The following is a 22,723-nucleotide window of genomic DNA, read 5'->3' on the forward strand; positions in this document are numbered from 1 at the left end:
CATTAATGTTGATTTGCAATACGTCTTGGATCACTGGAGAAATTCCAGAACACTGGAAGAAAGCTAATGGTCTGCTAATTTTTAAAAAGGTAACAGGATGACCTGAGTAATTATAGGCCTGTCAGCCTGACATCGATCCTGAGCAACATAATGGAGTGGCTGATACAAGTCTTGATTAAACAAGGGTAATGTAATTAATGCCAATAAACATGGGTTTATGGAAAACAGGTCCTGTTAAACTAACTCATCTTTTTCGATGAGAGTATAATTTTGATTGATGAGGTCATAGCATTGACATAACATACTCAGATTTCTGTAAGGCATTTGACTTGGTACATCATGACATTTTGATTAAAAAACTAGAACAATATAAAACAAACAGTTCACATTAAATGGATTAAAACTAGCTAACTGATTGTTCTCAAAATGTAACTATAAACAGGCGACAGTCATTGAATGGGCCTGTTTCCAGCTCTTGGCCCCATGCTATTTAAAAATTTTTTATCAATGACATGGAAGAAAACAAAATCATCACTGATAAAATTTGCAAAGGACACAAAAAATTGGGGCAGTGGTAAATAACGACAAGGAGAGATCACTGATATAGAGCAATCTGGATCACTTGGTAAACTAAGCACAAGCAAACAATGTAAATGTATACATCTAGTAACAAAATGCAGGCCCTACTTGAGTGATTGGGAATTCTATCCTGGGAAGCAATAACTGAAAGATTTGGGGTGGAGGATAATCTGCTGAACATGAGCTCCCTGTGTGACGCTGTGGCCAAAAGTGCCAATACGATCCTGGGATGCATAAAGAGGGGAATCTCAAGAACAAGTAGAGAGGTTATTTTACCTCTGAATTTGGCACTGGTGTGACCACTGCTGGAATACTGTGTCCAGTTCTGGTGCCCACAATTCAAGAAGGATGTTGATAAATTAGACAGGGTTCAGAGAAGAGCCATGTAAATTATTGAAGGATTAGAAAACGTGCCTTATAGCGATAGACTCCAGGAGCTCAATCTATTTAGTTTAACACAGAGAATTTTAAGGGGTGACTTGATTACAATCTATAAATTATCTACATGGAGGACAAATATTTAATAATGATCTCTTCAATCTAGCAGAGAAAGGCATAATTCAATCCAATGTCTGGAAGTTGAAGCTAGACAAATTCAGACTGGAAATAAGACAAATTTTTAACCTTGAGAACAATTAACTATTGGAACAATTTACCAAAGGTAGTGGTGGATTCTCTATCACTGACAATTTTTAAATCACTATGGTATGTTTTTCTAAAAGATGCGCTGTAGAAATTATTTTGGGGAAGTTCTATGGCCCGTGTTATACAAGAGGTTGGACTAGATCATCATAATGGTCCTTTCTGGTCTTGGAATCTATGAATCTAAGTTGACTTCATTACATTCATAAAAAAAACACTTACAAATAATTTCTAAGAGACTACACATATAACAGACAGAAATATATTTGAAAGTGTTGGTTTAAGTTGTTATAAGCTTGGAAGAAACTAAAAAGATAAGAAGAGAAGATTTACAACACCATACTAACTGAAAGCCTCCAAGGGTTGAAAAGATGAATTAGTTATGCAGAAAACATAGAGTTTGGGAGACCCCTAAAAGGTGAAAAAAATTCTTTCCCTCCCCTCAAAGTACATATTATTCCACTAGAATTCTATATAATTCTTTGCATTCTCTACAACATACTCCTTTGAGAAAGAGTAAGGAAATGCCCTTAGAAAGAAGGAAAGAAATCTAAAATAGAAATATAAATTTGGAGTTCACTTTTTCCCCCCATTGTTCTTGAATTGCATTTGGGAATTCCTCCATGTTAAAGTCTACAGCAGTTCTGTTTTTTAAGCAATCTTTTAAAATAAGTTTGACTATAGACCAGAGGTGGACAAACTACAGCCTGCGGGCTACATCTGACATGTGGGCCCATCCTGCCCGGCCCTTGAGCTCCCAGCCGGGGAGGCTAGCCCCCAGCCCCTCCCCGTGTCCTCCCTCCCCCACAGTGACACTGCCATGCAGGCAGCGCTTTGGCCCGCCGCTCCTGCCGGCAGCGCAGCAGGCTCTGGCTGGGCTGCAAGCTCCTGCCGCTCTGAGCAGCATGGTACGGGTGCTGGGGGGTTGGATAAGAGGCAGGGGGTCCCTGGGGGCAGTCAGGGGACAGGGAACAAGGGGGGTTGGATGGGTTGAGGGTTCTGGGCGGTGGTGGTCAGGGGACGGGGAACAGGGGAGTTGGATAGAGCGTGAGGTCCCGAGGGGTCTGTTAGGGGGCGGGGGTGTGGATAGGGGTCAGGGCAGTCAGGGAGCGGGGGGGGGGGGGGGGGGGGGTTTGGATACAGGATGGGGTCCCAAGGGCGCGGTTAGGGGCGGGGGTCCTGGGATAGGGCAGCCAGGGGACAAGGAGCAGCGGGGCGTTGGATGGGTCGGGGGTTCTGAGGGGGGCAGTCAGGGGGTGGGAAGTGGGAGGGGGCCGATGGGGGCAGGGGCCAGGCTGTTTGGGGAGGCACAGTCTTCCCTATCCGGCCCTCCATACAATTTTGTAACCCCAATGTGGCCCTCGGGCCAAAAAGTTTGCCCACCCCACTATAGACCCTAACCTATTTGACTGTGTCCCTGCAGCATGACAAAATACAAAAAAGGTTCCTAGCGTGTGAGGACTATAGGGAATTATACTTAACAAAAACAAAAAAACCAAACAATTATTTCTGCTTTTCTATGGCTACAGTTAATCTTGGAGGTTAATTATACAACCACATTCAATTAGGTCCGTGTTTATCCTGGAGTTAGGCCATGTCTACACTTTCGTCATTAAAATTTTTGTCGCTCAGGGGTGTGAAAAGACATTCCTTGATAAAACTATTTTTTTTGCACCCCTGAGCAAAAGAAGTTTTAAAGAGGAAAAGCACAGCAACGAACAGCGCTTCACTATCGTAAGCCACTCTCCTGTCGACGAAGCTACTGCCCCTCATTCGGGGTGGTTTTATTTTGTAACTGGGAGAGCTCTCTCCTGGCGACAAAGAGCGGCTACAGTGCGCACCTTAAAATGGCATGGCTGCAGCGGCACAGCTGGGCTGTTTTAAGGTGTGCAGTGTAGACGTGGCCTAAGTGTTTTAGTGAAGTTAAAATACTTTATTAGTACCATTTAATTGTTCATTTAAGTTTAAAAGTGTCAATATTCAACTGGGACTAGTGAGTTTTTAAAATATTTGCACATAGTTCAACTAAGTTTACAAATTATTCGCATTTCAAAGGCTAATGAACAGTCAATTAAGATTTTAAGTATTTTAGAAGAGATTACATGAGCTGCTAACTTGAAGCATTCTGCATTAATTGTTAACCAGCAAGCTGATTTCTGTAAAAGGTCATGTCTGGAAATAAGAGTGGACAAATAGCGAAAGGAGATATAATGCCTTGAAAAGAGCCAAAGAAATCAAAATCAAAGAGAATAAAAAGACAATTTTTGCTCCTTAAAGAGATCTTATCATCAGATGATGGGGTTGCAATATTATACCACAATATTATCACAAGTCTTGTGATATTTGGTGTTTTTTCTAAAGCTCCAGCTCCTGAAATCATGAGACTCTCAGTTGTCATTTAAAAAAAAAAAAAAAAAAAAAAAAAGATTCTTGTCACCATGGTTGCAGAGAAAATATGGAAAAAAGAGACAAGTGAAACTTAAGGCTCAAAAAGCAGAAGGCAGAGAGAGAATTTTAAAAAACCTTGTGATTTTTAAATCAATTTCATGATTTTGAGGGCATGATTCATGAGACTTTGGGGTGGTTCGATTCTTACCTCCGCTCCCCTCCCCATATGCAGCGTTAAGGGGCCAAAGCTATGTAAAGACAATCAAATAGATTTGGATCCAGCCAGAGAGAGGACTCCTCTGGCACAGGAACTGAGGAAGACAGCCACAGGTTGTCTTTTGTGGACCCTCTCAAAAATCTCAGTGTAGAATACATTCCGAGACATAATGCTGCGGCAATTCTGAGCAGCCCTGACAGGATGCCACAACTCAGTCCTCCAGGGCTATCAAATTAGATGCCAGGGTCCACTCTGGTTCCTAGACCTTCCCAAAACTGTGGGAACATAATGGTGACTTAAAGGCACCCTTACCCCTTGTCCCCAGGCTGTGAGTTCTGTGCTATACGCTTTAGAGGTACTACATAAAATCTCACCTGTGGTCTTTAAATTTCTGTGCTGTGTATTAATAGGTGTGGTTAACATACGTACAGATAGTTCTGACAGTATTTCAAAATTGAAGAATTTATTCTAGTCTGTCCACTGTGTAAAGTTTGACTATCAGAATTCATAAGACTCACCTGCTTATTAGAATTACCAAAAAAAAAGAAAAAGTTCACATAGTTGGACATTATTACAAAACATCTTCAACAAATGATACAAAAGTTTGGATCCCTAAAGCAACTTGATCACACTGCAAATTCTGTATATTTTAGGATGTCAAAAATGCCTTAATATTTAGATAAGAAAAAACACAGGGATATACATGCAAAGTTAACATCACTGTAGGAACATTAACAACTGTATTACATTACTCATTTTAACTATTCAACCTTAATGATGCCCTTGCCCTAATAGAATTTTTATATACATTTAGTTCCCTACTGTTACTTTTTTTTTTTTTAAAACCAGAAAATACCAGGGGCACAGGTATACTTCTTGGTAGTACCATAACAGTGCCTATAAAAGTAGTAAGCACTTAGGAGTTAAGAAACCACTTTCCAGATAGTGGAAAGGTACCGAGGAGTAGACAGGGACAAGGAATCTAGAAAACACCTCACTACCCATTCCTCCAGCTAGGGAGGACAGAACTAAAACTGCCTGAGGAGCAAGGGAGTATTCTGGCCAGTTATTTTTAAAATTTCCTGTGCTGTAGAAAGTCTGCGTCATTCTGGGACAAAAAAATCCAAGCAAATAGGAAATTTGGACTGAGAGAGATTGAAATGTCTCAGATTAAGAACAAAAAACCGCCATGCTGTATTATTTAGGTAGAGTACAGGGCAGTTGGATGCAGAAGAATCTAAAATAAAGAAGCAGTGGTCATGCAAAGCTTCAAAAACATGCACTTCCTGATCTGCATACATATGCCAGTATCCCTCTCCTAACGCATAAACATTTAGACCTAATAAAATACAAGGGGTTTCAAAATGTTTAACTATCAAAACCATTTTTCCTTCAAATCTATCAAAGGAACTGATCCTCAATTACAGCAAGGTTCATCTTTCAAGCTTCAGCATTTAAAAAAAAAAAAAAAACCCATAGCCTGGTCAAAAAGGAGTCTTTTAGGAAACTGCATAACAGAAAAGTTGTAAAGCTTCATTTTCTCTTTTTTTTTAAACCTGCATCTAGCTGAAAACCAAAAAAACCCCAATATAAAACAGCAAATTTTTCACAAAAAGTATAACCATGCGTGAACACAAAATGGTAAAAGTGAAACCATTCTGGAACCTTTATTACAAGAGTTTGCTTCCAACTAACCTTTCCATCATTGTCAAAAGAGTCAAAGAAAATGCCAACACCATTCCAAGTATCAGCTGCCCCAAAAACTGGACCTTCTAAGCCTTGACCTTCAGTAAACCAGATTGCCTGTGCACAGAAATTAAATAAAGTAATAAATTAAGATTCAAATTTATAAAACAAATTTGTTTTCAAAATTAAATCAAGTTCATTTACTAGTCCATCAGCTCCAATCCGGCCTCTCCCTGTCACTCGAAATGTCACCTCAACCTCCCAGTATTCAAATATGGACTTGGTTTTTGTCCACACTGATCCTCTCTGGCTTTTTAAAGATGGAGTTATTCGAATCTGATCTGCACTAGGTATGGCATCTGAAAAAGAAAGAGAGAAAAAAAGAAAATCAACAGTGAACATATGAGAGAACATGAAGAGCACATCCTGCAATTATAAGGCAAATACTTGATTTGCTAAGCACACTTTACCTTATAATTTTGCAGATAGATGGTCCCTCTAACTGAAGAGCCAACTGTTTTCGGATTGTAGTTTTAAGAACCTAACATTTGAACAGTTAAGGGGCAATTAAAGTAGCAACATGTTTAAATTTAACATTTCATCGTCAAAATTTTACAGCTAAGGCACCTAGAGGTTAAGTGACTTGTTCAAATCCATACAAGAGGCCAAAAACAATTTGAAACTCCTAATCCTGCTCTGTAGCCAAAGAGCTAACATAACATACATTTGCTGTAGAAGATAAACAGCAAATGGGAGAGTTATCAAGTGGTTATTTACACATGGCTTTATTATCAAGCTTGCTACTGACTGCCTGCATGACCTTGAGCAAGTCACTTCAAAATAATTGGCTGAGGAACCTGAACTAGTAGCTTCATTTTCAGCACACCTTTTAAGAGTCAAACCACTTATTTAGGTGTCTAATTATAGATAGAGAGGTAAAGGCAAAGTCTACCTATACCACAATTGTGATGCACGATTCTACTTGCCTGTCTAAAAGGTGTATTGTGAGGCTTAATTCTTTAACAATAATACAGTGTTTGGAGATCATGGAAAGATAATCCATCAGCACCAAGTTTCTTTTATGCAATAAATGTGAGGAAAGCATATGCCAAGGACATGACCAAAGTCGCCAGGTACCCTCTTGAAATTGTGTATGGACACCCTAATTTGTTTATAGCCGTACAGACCAGATGCCATATTGTCACTGGACTAGTTCCAAGGATTTAACTACATGTGCATCAGTCTTTCTCCCACAAAATTGTTTTAAAGTGACTTGACATTCCACCCTGCCACAAATGACACCATATTTACCAGAGCAACAAGGTGGATGAGGTAATATCTTTTATTGGCCCAACTTCTGCTGGTGAGAGAAACAAGCTTCTGAGTCACCAAGCTCTTCTTCAGATTGGGGAAATATATTCCAAGCATCATAGTACAGTTATGAATTTAAGCTTCCTCAAAATGTGTGTTAATTACATACGCTACACAATCTGTTCCACCTTGCATTTGGCTGTGATGCTTGGAGTACCTTTCAAAGATCTGAAGAAAATCTATGTGTGGCTCGAAAGCTTGTCTCGCTCACCAACAGAAGTTGGGCCAATAAAAGATATTACCTCACGCACCTTGTCTCACTAATATCTTGAGACCAACAGAATTACAATTACACTACATACCTGGTTGTCATGACATAGAGCTGCATCCACAGTACAGTGATAAGAAACTTTTTTTTTAAAAAAAATAGTCACCCTGAATTCTTCACCTACTTTTACTGTGATCCCCAACGCCAGTTGTTCTACCACACACAGCACAGGGCACAAGGGGATGATTTCGGGGGTTTATGATTATAGACACCCCCCACCACGCTTTGCTCCAGGGTCTCCGTGGGTGGGAGCGAGGAGCTTAGGTACTGTGGATAACTATGGACTACAGAACCTCAAGCTCCATGTACGCTTGGGTGCGGTATCCCCACGCTCATATGGGGGCCAGTAGTCCGGGAATCATGTCCATAGAGCCAGGCGCCCCCCGGGGACGTGCCAACGGAGCCGGGCGTCTCCCAGGGCCATAGGGGACCAGCACTAGCGGGGGAATGCCCAGGGGGCCAGGCGCCCCCCGGGGCCGGAGGGGGCCGTAAGTGGGGGGGTGAGGTAGGCCAGGTCTCCCCTCAGCCAGAGGGAGTCAGTACTGCGGGGGGCGGGGCCAACGAGGCAGGCCCCCCCCGCAACTGGCGCTACCGGGGGTTGCGGGGGTCACAGGTCACTCCTCGCCCCAGCGCGGGCCGCGGATACTTACTGCCCGTGTGGACCCAGAACGGCACCGACCCGTCCGCCTGCACCAGGTGCGGCCCCTTGAAGCTGTACTTGTACTCGAAGCGGCGGTGCGGCTGGGCAGCGACCCCTCCCGCTGCCCCCAGGCTGCTGGCCCCGGCGGGGAGGAGCAGGCGGCAGCCCAGGCAAAGCAACGCGGCCCAAAGCACATTCCCCCCAGCCTGGCAGCACCGCTGCATGGAGACCGCCATCTTGGACTCTGCCACGGGGAGCCCGGCACGGCCAACAGGGCGCTGCCTGATTGGCTGCGAAGTCTGCTGGCCAAAGGGCAAAGTTGAGCGCGGGGCTACATGTCAGCGCCGCTTGCGGGGGCGGGGACAGGGAAGGAGAGGCCTCACCCCCCAGGACGCCCCGCTCCCTCTTCTCTTCCTCTTCCTCTGCCTCGTCAGTGCGTCACTCCGTCGCCCGCACTGCTTTCAGGCGCCTCCTTTCCCCCGCCCCACCCCCCCCAGGCCTGGAGGGGGCGGCAGAGCGGAGGGGGCGCCACAAAGGGAGGGAAACGGCTCCTCTGGAGGGGGCGGAGTCGGAGGGGAGGTGGCATCCATGGAGAGGCGGGCCTGTTCTGTTAGTTTAGATGGCATATATGGGCTGTCCAGCCTCAAACAGTGTTCAAGCAAGTGCGGGGGTTTGCCGGCTCAGTTCCATAGCAAACACCCTGTGAAAAATCCTTCCAACTTGTCCTTAAAGATACAGAAGAGAAGGAAAAACAGTGGAAGGCTTCAAACGGCATTAGACGAGGCTTTAATTTTAACGCTGTCCCTTGTGCCCTTTCCCTTTGGCTGTAAAGGGTCTTTAGAAGGAACCTCCGGGCCCGCCCTCCACCCATTTGGCAGTCTTTTAGGTGGTATTAAAGATGGTAATAACTGTCCTTTTTGGGGAAAAGTTAGTTAAGATGGAGAGCTGATCTTGTTAAAGGGAACCTAAAAGCCATAACAAGACAAACACATACAAAGGAAGGGAGAAAGAAAAGAACAGCAAAGATTAAAAATACAGCTTCCATCTGTGGTGTTGACTCTCACTTGTAACCTCACTGCTGAACAAACACAGGAACAGCACACAGTCTTATCAGGCACTCCTAGACCTGGCAAACTCGTACCAGCTGCGAGCTGTTTAGGGAATTTATTTTAGACACCTCTTTCGGGTCACAGCCTTACAGCAGTGTTGCAAAATAGACAGTCTTGGCTGGCAAAACCACACTCTTATTAGACAGAAGGAAAAAGGAGAGAGAGAGAAAGAAAAAGTAAGGTAGAGAAATAAAAGGACATATGGCGGGGGGGGGAAAGAGATAAGTCTCACATCTCAGATGGTGTTCAGAAGTCAACTGCAATGGATGGAGGTGGTGATGTCATCTGGCTCCCTCTCTCTATCCTGGTCTGCTCAGGACATCTGTCAGAATTAGGATAAAGAAGGTCCAAGGTCCTAGGAAATGATGGGGTAACAATCATGATGATGAAACTCATGCCAGTAGTGAATTTTCCCCCAAAAGTCTCTTTCTTTAAGGACCCACCAAAAAGAGTGCTGGTTAGAATAGCCCTCTCATTATTTTGTCCACCAGTTAAGCCTAGTTTCTGACACACCAGTTTTAGTTCACTGATTTCTGGTTTCCCCCCTTTTCTTGTTTACCAAGCATGATCTTAACACAGTCCTTGAGTTACGTCAGGAGGTGTCAAGGTTCCTTCCCCACTCTGAACTCTAGGGTACAATGTGGGGACCTGCATGAAAGACCCCCAAGCTTATTCTTACCAGCTTAGGTTAAAAACTTCCCCAAGGTACAAACTTTGCCTTGTCCTTGAACAGCATGCTGCCACCACTAAGCGTTTTAAACAAAGAACAGAGAAAGAGACCACTTGGAGACGTCTTCCCCCAAAATATCCCCCCAAGCCCTACACCCCCTTTCCTGGGGAAGGCTTGATAAAAATCCTTACCAATTTGCATAGGTGAACACAGACCCAAACCCTTGGATCTTAAGAACAATGAAAAAGCAATCAGCAATCTGAAAAGAGAATTTTAATTAAAGAAAAGTAAAAGAATCACCTCTGTAAAATCAGGATCGTAAATACCTTACAGGGTAATCAGATTCAAAACATAGAGAATCCCTCTAGGCAAAACCTTAAGTTACAAAAAGACACAAAAACAGGAATATACATTCCCTCCAGCACAGCTTATTTTACCAGCCATTAAACAAAAGAAGACCTAATGCATTTTCTAGCTAGATTACTTACTAACTTAACAGGAGTTGGAAGGCTTGCATTTCTGATCTGTTCCCGGCAAAAGTATCACACAGACAGACAGAACCCTTTGTTCCCCCGTCTCCAGATTTGAAAGTATCTTGTCCCCTCATTGGTCATTTTGGGTCAGGTGTCAGCTAGGTTATCTTAGCTTCTCAACCCTTTACAGGTGAAAGGGTTTTGCCTCTGGCCAGTAGGGATTTTATAGCACTGTATACAGAAAGGTGGTTACCCTTCTCTTTATATTTATGACAGGAGGTCTTTTGGTTTGGACTAATTCAGGCTTTCTGACTCCCTTTTGTACCTTTTCCCATCAACATTTGTTATTATATGTTATTGTGACCTTTTATATACTTTCACTCACTTTTTACATTTGAGCTCACAATTAGGGGAAATTTGTAGGCCCAGTTATCACAACAGTCAGAGAGGAGACAGAAGGGAACGTCATATATAGGTGGGGTGGAGAAGGTCCATAGGGAGGGGAAAGAGCTTCCTATGGATGTCTCGGGGAGGAGAGGAGTCCCCCATGTGGAGAAGGAAGGGACAATAGATTGCAGTCAGTGTCACTCCCTCCCCTCTGGCTAAATGCACAAGGGTGCATTGTGCTGCAAACTGCCGTGCCCCCACAGTACAGATGCACCCTCCTGCTGGAAGCACCCCTTAGCTTTAATGTAGAAAGGCATCTCACAGGGACGCCAGGGCCTATAGCATGCACTGTTCCATTTTGAAATGATGGGCAACATTTCTACCTAGCTGGAAGAGGAATATCCCTGTTTTCAGAAAGTGTCTTTCTTGATGTTAGCTTTCAACTAACTAACTTTTCAACTATTGGTTGGTTATTATGCGGGGAGGGAGAGCAGCAAATTGAGATTAGAGCAGGGGTCCTACCCAAACTTTGCCCAATTGAGGGTTCTGTATTAGCACAGTGCCAGGAGACTATATCTGATTTGCATGAAATAAAGCAAACTATGCTCTCCTCCACCAGCCACTCCAATTAGGATAATATGTTACCTGCTAAGATCTTTCCTTTCACAACGTGGTACAAAAGCTTACATAACCCCCAGTCCCTTAACTCTGCTCTGGTAGTACCACCTTGAGAACAATGAGAAATTCTGAGACAACCCTGTGCATCCACTATGCAGGATTATTCATATTATTAATAAGGTATTAGAGTGTGTGATGTTACACCCCATATTCTTCATAGGAATATGGTTATGATATAATTATGGCATAACTAAGATATACTTTATGCAAGATGGTTAATGTAATTTATAATTGGAAAGATTATGATTTACTGAATGTGATTATCCAATTTGAATGCATGCATCATTTCTCTATCTGGAGTTAGGAATATTGACTATGTAACAATTACAATTATGTGTGTACTTGAGAAAACGCCCACCAGACAGTAAGCAATCAGCCGGAATGAGCCATTTAAGAAGGACAATAGATACTAATCTCTCACCTTCCTGAGGAGTTTCCTGGGATGATACATTGACACTGCAAAGTCAGGTGATAATGTCACCTGATGCAAAATACCACCTTGGACATTGCTGGTACTTTTCCTCTGTAGGGGGATGGGGATCAAACAAAGGTTTCCTGCCTTAGGTGGATCCTTTTTAAGGCTAGGGAGGGGGTTGATCTTGACTCTCCTCCATTGCCTACCCAAGAAGAAAGACTGCTGAAAGTACCTGAGGGGAAAGGCAGGTGTGAGTCCAGACTGAGACAGCGGTCTGTAAGAAAAGATAACTGGAACTCTAATCTACAGAAACTCTGCATCCTGCCTAATTCAACATCTAAGGTGAGAAATTACGTTTTGTGACCTGTTTCTTTGGTGAATCAAGCTTAGTTTGCATATTTTGTTTTATTTTCTTAGTAATCTGCTTTGTTCTGTTTGCTATCCCTTATAACCACTTAAAATCTGTGTTGTAGTTAATAAACTTATTTCCTGTTTATAAAATAACCCAGTTTGTGCAATCCATATCTAGGCGGGCAAGAAGCTATGCATATTTGTCTTCACATTGAGGGAGAGGGTGGAATAAGTAATTCCTATGTATCCATTACTTATCTCACTGACTAGCTGTGAAGTTAATTTATTTGCAAAGTATGTTGAGATCCTAGGATGAAAAATACTATAGACGTGCAAAGCATTATTGTACAAAGTAAAGTTATTCTTGTACTATGGGACAAGGACATGGCAAAAGGAGGGAACAATGCATTCGTTTAAAATTCAATTAGTGTAGCATTTTGGGGAGCATAGGTGAGGTGAGCAAATTCTTGATTGTACCTTATTCAAAATACAAAATTCAAGTGTTTGGGGGTATTTGGGATTTGTTTTCAAATTGACTCTCAGAATTCCAATGTCAATTTAAAAAAGAAGCAAAGGCAACATGTTCCAGAACTATCCACTAATTCTTGGTGCTCCAGTTTTTGTGGTCCCAAAATAGGTCTCCCTGGGGTCTGACTTTCAGAGATGCTGAGGACCTTCAGCTTGAAGTTGCTACAACTTGGGAGCCCAGCAGTTTGATTTTTTTTTTTTAATGACCATAAAATTCTCTCTCTCCTCTCCCCTATACAAAGGAACAGAGAGAGAGAGAAGACCCATTATTCCTGTTGGTTCCTCTACATGCTTCCATTAGAAGAGGAGATGAAGATCCTTGACTGACCCAGGGAAAATTTCACCCAGGGAAAATTAATGACATAGCCACCCCAATCCACCAAGTCAAGATTCTCCCTCCATTACAACTGATGTCTCCGAGGGAGACCTTCTGAGGTGGCAGTCTGACTTTCCCCTGTCTTCTGAATTGAGAGGGACTGGCAAAGAGCTCCACCAGCGCTCAAACAAAGGGAGACTTTTCTGAGAGCAAAAGGCCCTAACATGCTTCACCTGCCCACAGCCTTTGAGCAAGGCTTGAATAAGGGTGACCTCTGAGCTGGAACGGGACTTGAGCCTCAAGGGTTTTTTTCCCCAGCCCCATAACACAGCCACACTGTCTCTTTAAGTATCAGGAGGTTCGTTTCCTTGTTCCTGCTTCAACTAAATGTGGTGTAAAATCATAGAAATATGGGGCTGGAAGGAAACTTGACAGGTCATCATGTCCAGCCCCCTGCACTGAGTCAGGATCAAGCAAACCTAGACCATCTCTGACAGGTGTTTGTCCAACCTCTTCTTAAAACTTCTAATGATGAGGATTCTACAATCTCCCTTGGAGACCTACTCCAGAGCTTAACTACCCCCTGACCTGTGAAGGCAGCAAGTTTTCTCCCTGAAACACCAAATATAGGCGAGGGGACAGCCTGCTACCCCTTTAGAAAAAGGGGAGAGGGTAGGCTCCTGGGCGGTAAGAGAAGGAAGATCAGGGCCTAATGTAAGAGGTGGAGGAACAAGAGGCAGGATCTGAGCAATTTCACTCCCTCGCCCTGAAGTCTCTCCACTCCACAAGGATCTCTAACTCCTTATTGGGCCAAAGGAAGGGGTTGAAATTCACTCCATCTGTTTCTAAAAAGTGATGCAAGCTCTTGTGAGATCCAGAATTTGTGAATTCTGTGAAGAGGCTTGAAAAGACATAAATTCCAGGTAGTTCACCTATTTCTAGAAATAAGAGAGTACTTTAACCCTTCCAAATGTGATAAAAGGTATAAAATGTATAAAGCATTCTGAGAGACTGTGTGTTTTTCTAGGTGGTTTTCAAGAACCCAGTTGTCATCCAGAGATTTTACTATGGCCATTAAGCAGCTACCCCGTTAACTATCATGCACAAGGATTTTTTTTAAAAACTAATTTTAAAAATGGGAATTCACACCTTTAAGACCCCACCTTCCAAACATAGAAAAATACTGGAAGCTGCCACACTAAGGAGATTCTCTATTTAAAACTAAGCTCATTGTTAGGAATGTTTGCCATTTCCCAGTCAGTCACGAGCTGCTTTTTGAATTTTTCAAAGACATGCACAAGTTTGAAAAAATGCCCTCTCTCTCTGTCCATCCTGAAATGAAGACAACCACCCATCCAATCCCCAATTATGCAAATTAGCACCAAGAAATGGAAACATTCCTTGAAGCTGTTATGCATAAGTGAGCATCTTAATTGTAAGTACATAATAATGTTGCTCATTTGTAAGAACTCTTTCACTTTGTCCAGATAATTAAATTTGTTTAAATAATTAAATTTGTTTCCAAATATATTAAAGGGGAAGAGGACAGAATGGCTGAAGGTACGGGCTGCAGAACAGGTTCATTGGTCTGCATCCAGCTGGGGTCAGTAGGGACTGACAGTTGTTGCCACCCAAGAAAACAGCTGTCTTTATCAGTTCAGTTCCTGGAGAATAGATGTGCACTCAGAAAACACCATTATATGTTCCGGATGTCTCAGCAGAGCGGCCAAGGTCCAAATAAACATAAATACTCACATAGCCTCTTACCTATTGGGGCTGAGGTTCATTGGCGGGGTGGTGTGGTACAAGCTTGTATAACCCCATCAATTGCAGGGACCTAATTATTGTGGAGTCAACTGACCGACAGAAGGCCAAATTTCTTCTGACAGTGTGCTCAGAAAGAATTAATTAATAAATTAAATAAAGGATTATCAATATTCCTTGCAAAAATATTCATATAAACAGTCTTCAAAGTCCTTATGTTAGTGCTAAAAAGAATGTCGTACAATAAATAGTTATCATTAGAACTAATCAAAAATTCCATTGAAACAACTTTTTGGACAGAAAATGACTTTTAAAAAAAATTCTCAGGAAACTTTTGTTTCATTTAAAAAAAATTTTGTTTATTTTTAATATAAAACTATTTTTCCCCAGAGTTTTCGGTGAAAAATGTTATTTTCTCCTCTAGATAACCATACATTATAAAACCATGGCACAACTGAACCAGAGTACTTTCACACACAGTTGTTTTCACTGAGCTCTAGCTGACATGATGGCGATGAGAATGTTCCTAGTAATGTGGACCTGAAGATGTGCTTCTGTGGTGGCCACCATTTGGATGATATACTGAACCATAGGCTGCTACTTCATGAAGAAAAAAGAGAGAGGCCTTGCCCCTAAGAGCGTACAATCTTGTCTATATTAGTAGAGGGTCTCAGTGTTCACTGTCCTTCAGCATCCAGGAGGGGCCTTGGCAAGAATCTCAGGTGGTGGCTCAAACACCCTTTAGCACATCCAGCATTTTCTGTTGTGTGAAAAGGCCAAAGCCTGTAATGAAGTTTGGGTTGCTATCCAATCTGGGATTCCACACAGATCATTTTGGGAAGGTTGATCATTTTTCACAGCAGTCTGTGCTGACTCTTGAAGCCGACTGGCCATCCAGACTAGTTTTGCCACCTAAGACTTTCCAGGAGTTATGGCTGACAAGAAGAAGGATCTAACCTCCATTTCCATGGTCTTGGTGAAGGTCTGAAGGAATTCCTTAGTCCATAGTCTGTGTGTCAAGAAGTATTTTTTTGCTCACAGTGTTAGTTAACTACCTTTGTGTTCCCTCTGCCACAAGTTGTCAGAGAACCCTAAAGTATTTTGTGGGTGGTGTTGTCTGGGAAGGGTGATTTAGATGCTAACATGTTGATTGCAATGAATAGTATGCGATTGTAACATTTTTCTGGGTATGTAGAAATTTTCCTAAGGAAGTTCTGGGAACTTTCTGGATCCAGAGGTTTTCTGGGGTGGACAGCTGTGATGTAGCCTTCTATTGCAATAGTGTCTTGTTATGCCTTCTTATCAGGTAGACCTGTGATGTCAGCAAGGAGAATGTGGTGGTCCATGCACGATAGGATATGCTTCATGTGTTATCTACATCCACATACAGACAGAAGATGAGGTCTAGTGAATGGCACACTGTGTGGATAGAGCCTGTGACTGCCTAAGAGAACCCCATGGTTGTTAATCTAGACATGAGGGCTCTGACCAGAGCATTGGAGCAATGCCAACATGAGTGCAGAAGTCTCCCAAAACAATGAGTGTAGCAGTGTCTATCATCATCTCTGTTAGCTCTGCTGGGAAGCCTGAACTTTTTGGAAACCTATAGACTAAAAGATGCTAAATGTTGGCTTTGTTTTTGGCATTCAGACTTTGACTGTTGGCTAGAGTAGGCTGATCACTTAAAAATCAGGGTAGTCCTGACAGAACCTTTTCTGCCTTTGATGTAACCTTCAACAGAATGTCAGCTTTGCCTCTGGCCTTCTCCATTGCTCTGATATAATGATATATGGAGTAGACTCAGGGGATGACGTAGGCCAGAACTGTACCTGTGTTGTTGTTGAATGAGATCTCAGTGATGCAGCTCAGAGGCTTTCTTGAAGTTTCTTACCAAGCCCCAGGAATTTGACTAGGTTGCAACGAGAAACTGCAGGTGCTTTGGGATCCTAGGTAGTGCACTGCTGCAGTAGAGGCACTGGTACATGTAAATATTATGTTATGGCAGGCATCACCAAGTGGTGCTTAGTCTATTCATACTCTTCCAAGTTCAAGCAAATGTTCAGTCTTGGGGAGACATGCTGTATTGTTAGTTTTTGTTATGCAAAGTTCTGTGTAGAAACCGTGGTCCTCAGGGAGGGAACTGAGCAATCAGATGGTGAGTATAGTCTCTGGCTGGAGTAAATTCTTAAAGCAGAGTTGCTCATTGGGAACTGGACACTGGTGTTGGTCTGAGTTTTCTGAAAGAAGAGATGGTGTTGTATGCAGTTTGACCACCTCTGTTCCAGGATTAATGTATATGTGTAAATACAAGAATTTACAGAATAGACCCAGACTCCACCTATGTTCTTGATTTCAACTCCACTGGGAAGCAGACCTGCAAACACCTGGACATCTGCTATCACTCGTAAGAGGACTGAAGTTGGTGTCCCAATGGGACACGTGTTAGAAGGAGGAGCGACAATTAGACAGTTCATTACAATGCGCTAGATCATCTCTGTTTAATCTAATCTAGTCTATCTAGAAGTATTCAAATAGTTTTTAATGGCCATAGATGGTATACCCCGGAGAGCTACATGAGCAAGGAATATAAACTGCCACCTGCCTGGCACTATTCTGCAGCCGCAGACCCAAGTAGAGCCCTTTGAGGAATCCACACCTGGGGAGAGGGTGGGAACATAAAATGATTTATTTCTGGGAACATTACGTTGTTCATATTCAAGATAGTAGAGAAGAAAAGGGGTAATAAATAGAACTCCAACTGGAAATGTACTTAAAAGTGAAATGACTGAAGGAAAAAAAAAGGCACGAGAGGAAAAAAGATATGAGTAACTTAAATGGTGAACATCAGTTGTGAGTACTCAGTAATGATCCCTAGCCCATGTAGGCTCATATATGTCCCTCTATCCCCCATCTGTATAATCATGGAGAACCTCACAACCATTAGTGCATTTATTTTGGGGTATGTCTACACAAATAATGAGTTTGCGGCCTAGCCTGCTGCACACTAAGTGTCCATGTGGACCCTGCTGCCGCACACTAAAATTTCCCAAGTGCTCTTTCATGTACCCCACTTTGAAACAGGAATAGATTAAAGCACAATAGCGAACTTTTAGTGCGTGGCAGCAGGGTCCATGTGGAAACGTAGTGCACAGTAGGCTAATGTGAAGTAGATTTACACCCCAGCTTGCTGTGAATTATGTGTTTGGGTAAACAAACCCTTTGCAACTACTCCCTGAGATAAGAAAGCAGTATCACCCCATTTCGCACATAGAGAGCTGAGGCAAAGAGATTAAGTGATTTGCCCAGGTCACCCAGGCAGTCTGTGGTAGAACTAAGTCTGTGGTGAGACCTAAGCCAGGGCGTTATCCACAAGGCTATTGTTTCTCCCTGTTGCTATCCTGGTTCTAGCACAGGTTCCCTGACTGGTACGTACAGCGATTTATTTATTTTTTCATGAGAACCATGTAATCCAACCCATGCCCCCTTGACTCTCCTCATAGGTAATCTATAGCACAGTTTGATAACACAGGTCTCATACAAACAAAAAGCCCTATCCACATCAGTGAAATAAACCATGCTAGAACGCCATACTAACAAGCATGCTTAGACACACACAACTGTAGCTAAGATGCTTCTGAATCATAAATGAACTGACCTTTTCTTATTAATCTTATTTAGCATATGGGCATAGGTGCTGGAACTAGGGATGCTGGGGGTGCTGCCATGAAGTAGTTTCAAGCATATACAGGGGTTACAGTTTGGTTCAATGGCTCTTAGCACCCCCACTAAACAAATCGTTCCAGAACCTCTGCATATGGGTGGAAGGAAGGTGTTTGTCAAATTTTCAGAAGTCCTAAGCAATGCCCTCCCACAACCCACTCCATGCCCCAACAGGTGATGTCCAGCAATAAATTAATGTTAGGATTTTTGCCCTATAGGTGTGGTCCAAGAGGATCTCAAAATCCACAAAAATTTTTGACAGGAAAAGAACATTTCACAACTTTTCTTAATTTCCAGGCAGTGGTCCTTGCTGGTCCTACTCAGTTGCTCTTTCTAGCCTACAAATCCATAAATGAAGTATATTACTTAATTTCAATTACAATGTTAATTATAGAAGACAAATGGATACTGGATCTCACACCGTAATTAATCTACCCGATATTTACTTAGTAAATTGCTCAGACCAGATTAAGCTGTAGCTAGGGAAGCAGGACAAGGAAAGTGAGTGACAGAAGCATTATCATGGCACACTGCCTCCCATTGGGAGAGTTCTTCTTTCTTCTGAAAGAGACGCCTTCAGGGATCATGTAATTTGAATTCCCTGTGAATTTAGTGTCATCTTAGCTTGACCAGCTCTGGAAGAACATATTAACCTCCTCTTGTGATTTTCAAAAAACCATTCTAATTTAGCAAGTAATTAAGGGTCACATGTAGGATAAAGAGCTAGATAATCTTGGATTACGCACAGGAAGCTTTGTTTCCAAGGCAACCCCAGTGGAGGGGGTGTTAATGCCGAGGTCAGTCAGTTAATGAACTGGGAATGGTTACTGGCTGCAAAACAGGCTAGGGCCAGGGAAATGGAAATAACAATTATATTACCATTTAATGATTCAGTAATAGAAAACAAATGCTTACAAAGCTGGTTAACACAGAAAATATTGGAGACAAAGGTTGCAGTCAGTGGGAACGTTCTGCTGGGTAAGGTCAAGTGAAATCGAAAACAGTGACGCTTGACAAGCCTCATATTTCTGAGCTCAAATCACTTCAGTTGTCATTCATGGATTTCATTGCAGTCTCAGTACGAACCTGTCAGTGTTTGCGTAAACTGACGTTGTTTTCGTTGGCACTAAATGCTGGACATTCATTTCTTCCTAAGGTTAGTCCTGACAGAGGTTACTACCTGTGGGACTTTGTTGGAGCGATATCAGCTGGATGGATTTAAGACACTGGGAGCAGGACACAGAGCTTCTATGTATTAAGGAGGTAGCATTGTCTGGCAGAGTTCTAGGCCTCCATGACTAATCTTACAAAAAAATCTCACGAGGCAAGAACAGAATTAAACATTATGGACAAGGTTGATGTGCAGAAGAAACTCAAGAAGCACATGGTAAAGGTTAACTAAAATTCAATCAATACATTAAAACAATTTATAACTTTTTAAAAAATGGAATCTAATGCAGGAGAGACTACTCATAAGAGATTGTAATTTGAATTATATTACCAGGTGGATACTTATGACCATTCTAAATGCTTGCTACCAATCCAATTATTCTTTTATAATCAGGCTGCCTCGGTGAACAGAAGACTATGTTCACATGGTTCAGTGGGAACATCTTCACAGAATCCCATATTCCTGCTTCTATTTAAACCCTTTCATACCTACCTCTCTCACAAGGTGGACAGATGCACATCAAGAGCCAAATTCAGTGCTAACAAATAGAAGTGTGACTTCCAGTGACTTAGATAGAAGTCAAGTCTGCTTATTCTAGGGGCTGGATGTAACCCTGAGATGTCAATGAGCTCTTGCATTTTGCAGAGCTGATGGTAAGCATTCCTTCATGATTCAACGTTTGGGGCTAACTTGTTAAAATCTGGCCACAAAATCCTGTGTTTTCATGCACAAACCGGCTAGCAACACAGAGGAAACATATGCAGTGTTATTGTAGCCATGTTGGTCCCAGGATGTTAGAGGCGCAAGGTGGGTGAGGTAATATCTTTTATTGGACCAACTTCTGTTGGTGAGAGAGACCAGCTTTCAAGAGGAAATATTGTTTGTTAATTTGTGTTGAGTTTTTCAGACTTAGTGGGCACTTGTTGTTCCACCATGGAATTGCCTCTGCAGATCCCTGCTTATGAAGTCATGTGCCATGCCTCACAGGTACCTCCGAATGTTCCAAGCATGCCTGTAATGCCCTATGTGCGAAGGGTAACCTTCAGCATTGTACGTTACATGTAAATAGGCCACTGAGACATGGCGCATTCCTGGCTCTCATACCAATCACACATCATCCTGATTCTAATTATATAGACACTATCAGATAAAATCTCACCCCCAAAATGTAGATTTTGCAAAAACGAGTTTTTATAAAACCTCGTTGCAATGAACTGTGGCCACACATACACACACCAGTGATAAGCACTGATCAAAAGCAGGCCCTTCAGCACTAAGACCCTGATTCAGCAAAGCACTTAAGCACATACTTAAGTTTACATCCATCCATGTTCAGCAAAGCACTTAAGCACACGTTTGACTTCAATGGGACTTGAAGCCTATACTCAAAGTAAGCACCTACTTATTTGTACTGATGAATAGAGATGGCCTTTGCTGTTTCGGTGCCCCAAAGCTTAGGCATCTCTAGAAAACTGCTAAAGCAAAACTACTTTACCTTTACGTCAGTGATACTCAGACCTCAGTGTTCAGGAGCCACATTGGTGATCAACATTACACAAAAGAGTCACAGTAGTGTGAATTCATTGTTTCATTTACCATATATCTCTCGCTATATATATATATCTATAAATGAAACAATTAATTCATATTTTCTCACAGCAAAATGACTGACCAAGTAATATTATATGATCAACCTCAGTTGGCTAATAACATAGTAAAAGCATCCTGATTGGCTAATAATTAAATCACACTGTGTTTTAATACCATGTGCTGCGAAGAGCTGCAGGAGACACATTAAAGCTCAGGCTTCAGAGTAGCAGCCGTGTTAGCCTGTATCCACAAAAACAACAGGAGGACTTGTGGCACCTTAGAGACTAACAAATTTATTAGAGCATAAGCTTTGGGCTGTAGCCTATGAAAGCTTATGCTCTAATAAATTTGTTAGTCTCTAAGGTGCCACAAGTCCTCCTGTTCTTATTAAAGCTCATGAGCCTCAGTTGGAGTATCACTGCTTAAAATAGTACACTGTTGCAGTGGGGGTGCTGAGAGCCATTGCACCAACGTGTAAACCCTGTATATGATGAAAACCACTTCAAGCTGGGGGGTGCGGCAGTGGAAAAGTTTTCTGTTAAAAAATGCAGTTTTGTCTGAGCCAAACTGTTGTGTGAGGATGTTTCAATTTAGACTAAACTTTCAATGGGAAATTGTTCATTTTGACTTTCTTGTTCCATTTTGCTAATGTCAATATGTTTCACTTCAACATTATCATTTAAATTCGTTTTGTTTGGACATATATTATCTCCATAACTAATTTTAATACTATATTATATTTAATCTTTTAATAATATATTGTAACACTGTAAAAACTGTAAAACTGTAAACAAAACTGACATTATTGAAACAAAACACGTTTAGCCTTATTAAAATGAAACATTTTAACATTATTGAAATGAAAAATTTCAGTGGCTCCAAACTGAATTTTTTCAGAATTTTTGTTGCACAAGAAATTTCAGCTTTTTGTTCTGATTCAGAACCACCATTTTTCCAGAATTGCCTGCAGAACAGAAATTCTGGTTTGTGATTAGCTCTAGTTTCCATGAAATACTTTTAGAATTCTGATGGAGCAGGCTTTTTAAAAAGTAAATAAATAGCCACCTGTAGTGTTTGTAATTCAAGCATTGTAGCATTGTGTTAGTGCATGTGAATCTTAACATTAAACTAACTAAACAAAATGAAAGTGACAATCTATTTTCATTGCCCAAACTGATACAAAAATCAAAAAATAAACAAAGAGCATCCATTATAAAAAGTAAATTTCATTATTAAAATTCTTCCAGACTTATTAATCTAAAGCAGTATTAGTACCAATAGGAAGGAAAATTGTGATTTTTAAAAATATGATTTTTAACCAAACATTACTATTCTCATTGTTCTCAATAAACATTCAGAAATATTGTTTCTTTCTTATCCATTGTTTTCATTTGCAGTCTAATAGCAAAATTGGAAGACACATTCTGTTTTTCTCTGTACTAATCCTGTTCTCTTGCTGAGATAAACAATTTGCTCTTTCAGTTTATCCATTTGCAAATGAGATTATTGTCTCATAAAACAGCACAATAGTAATTTTATAAATTATGCAACATGAAGAGTATGAATGATCTATTAGGTTTTTAATGTTTTCTTAACTCATCTGTATCCACAAGTTCTCTCCTGTGATCTGTTGAGAGGAAAAACTCTGCAGGTGTTTTTCACCTTTGTTTAAAATAAATTCCCAACTATTTGCAATATTCAAATGAAATCAGTGTCTTAGAATGTGTTTTTAATAGTTGTTAAACTAGGAAACATTTAAC

The 22,723-nt window shown here is 41.6% G+C and overlaps 1 protein-coding gene across 1 annotated transcript in view; it reads right to left on the reverse strand.

Annotated features, from left to right (window-relative positions):
* LMAN1 (lectin, mannose binding 1) overlaps positions 1–8,203 on the reverse strand; it is a 31,410-nt gene extending 23,207 nt beyond the window's left edge. The window contains exons 1-3 of the mRNA XM_074952414.1: positions 7,802–8,203; positions 5,717–5,871; positions 5,522–5,629 (exon numbers count right to left, since the gene is read on the reverse strand). Coding sequence (XP_074808515.1) covers positions 5,522–5,629; positions 5,717–5,871; positions 7,802–8,027 — 489 coding nt within the window. The 5' untranslated portion in view covers positions 8,028–8,203. The remainder of the gene's footprint in view (positions 1–5,521; positions 5,630–5,716; positions 5,872–7,801) is intronic.
* Positions 8,204–22,723: the final 14,520 nt, after the last annotated feature.

Source organism: Natator depressus, chromosome 5 (assembly GCF_965152275.1).
Source record: "Natator depressus isolate rNatDep1 chromosome 5, rNatDep2.hap1, whole genome shotgun sequence".
Taxonomy (NCBI): Eukaryota; Metazoa; Chordata; order Testudines; family Cheloniidae; genus Natator; species Natator depressus.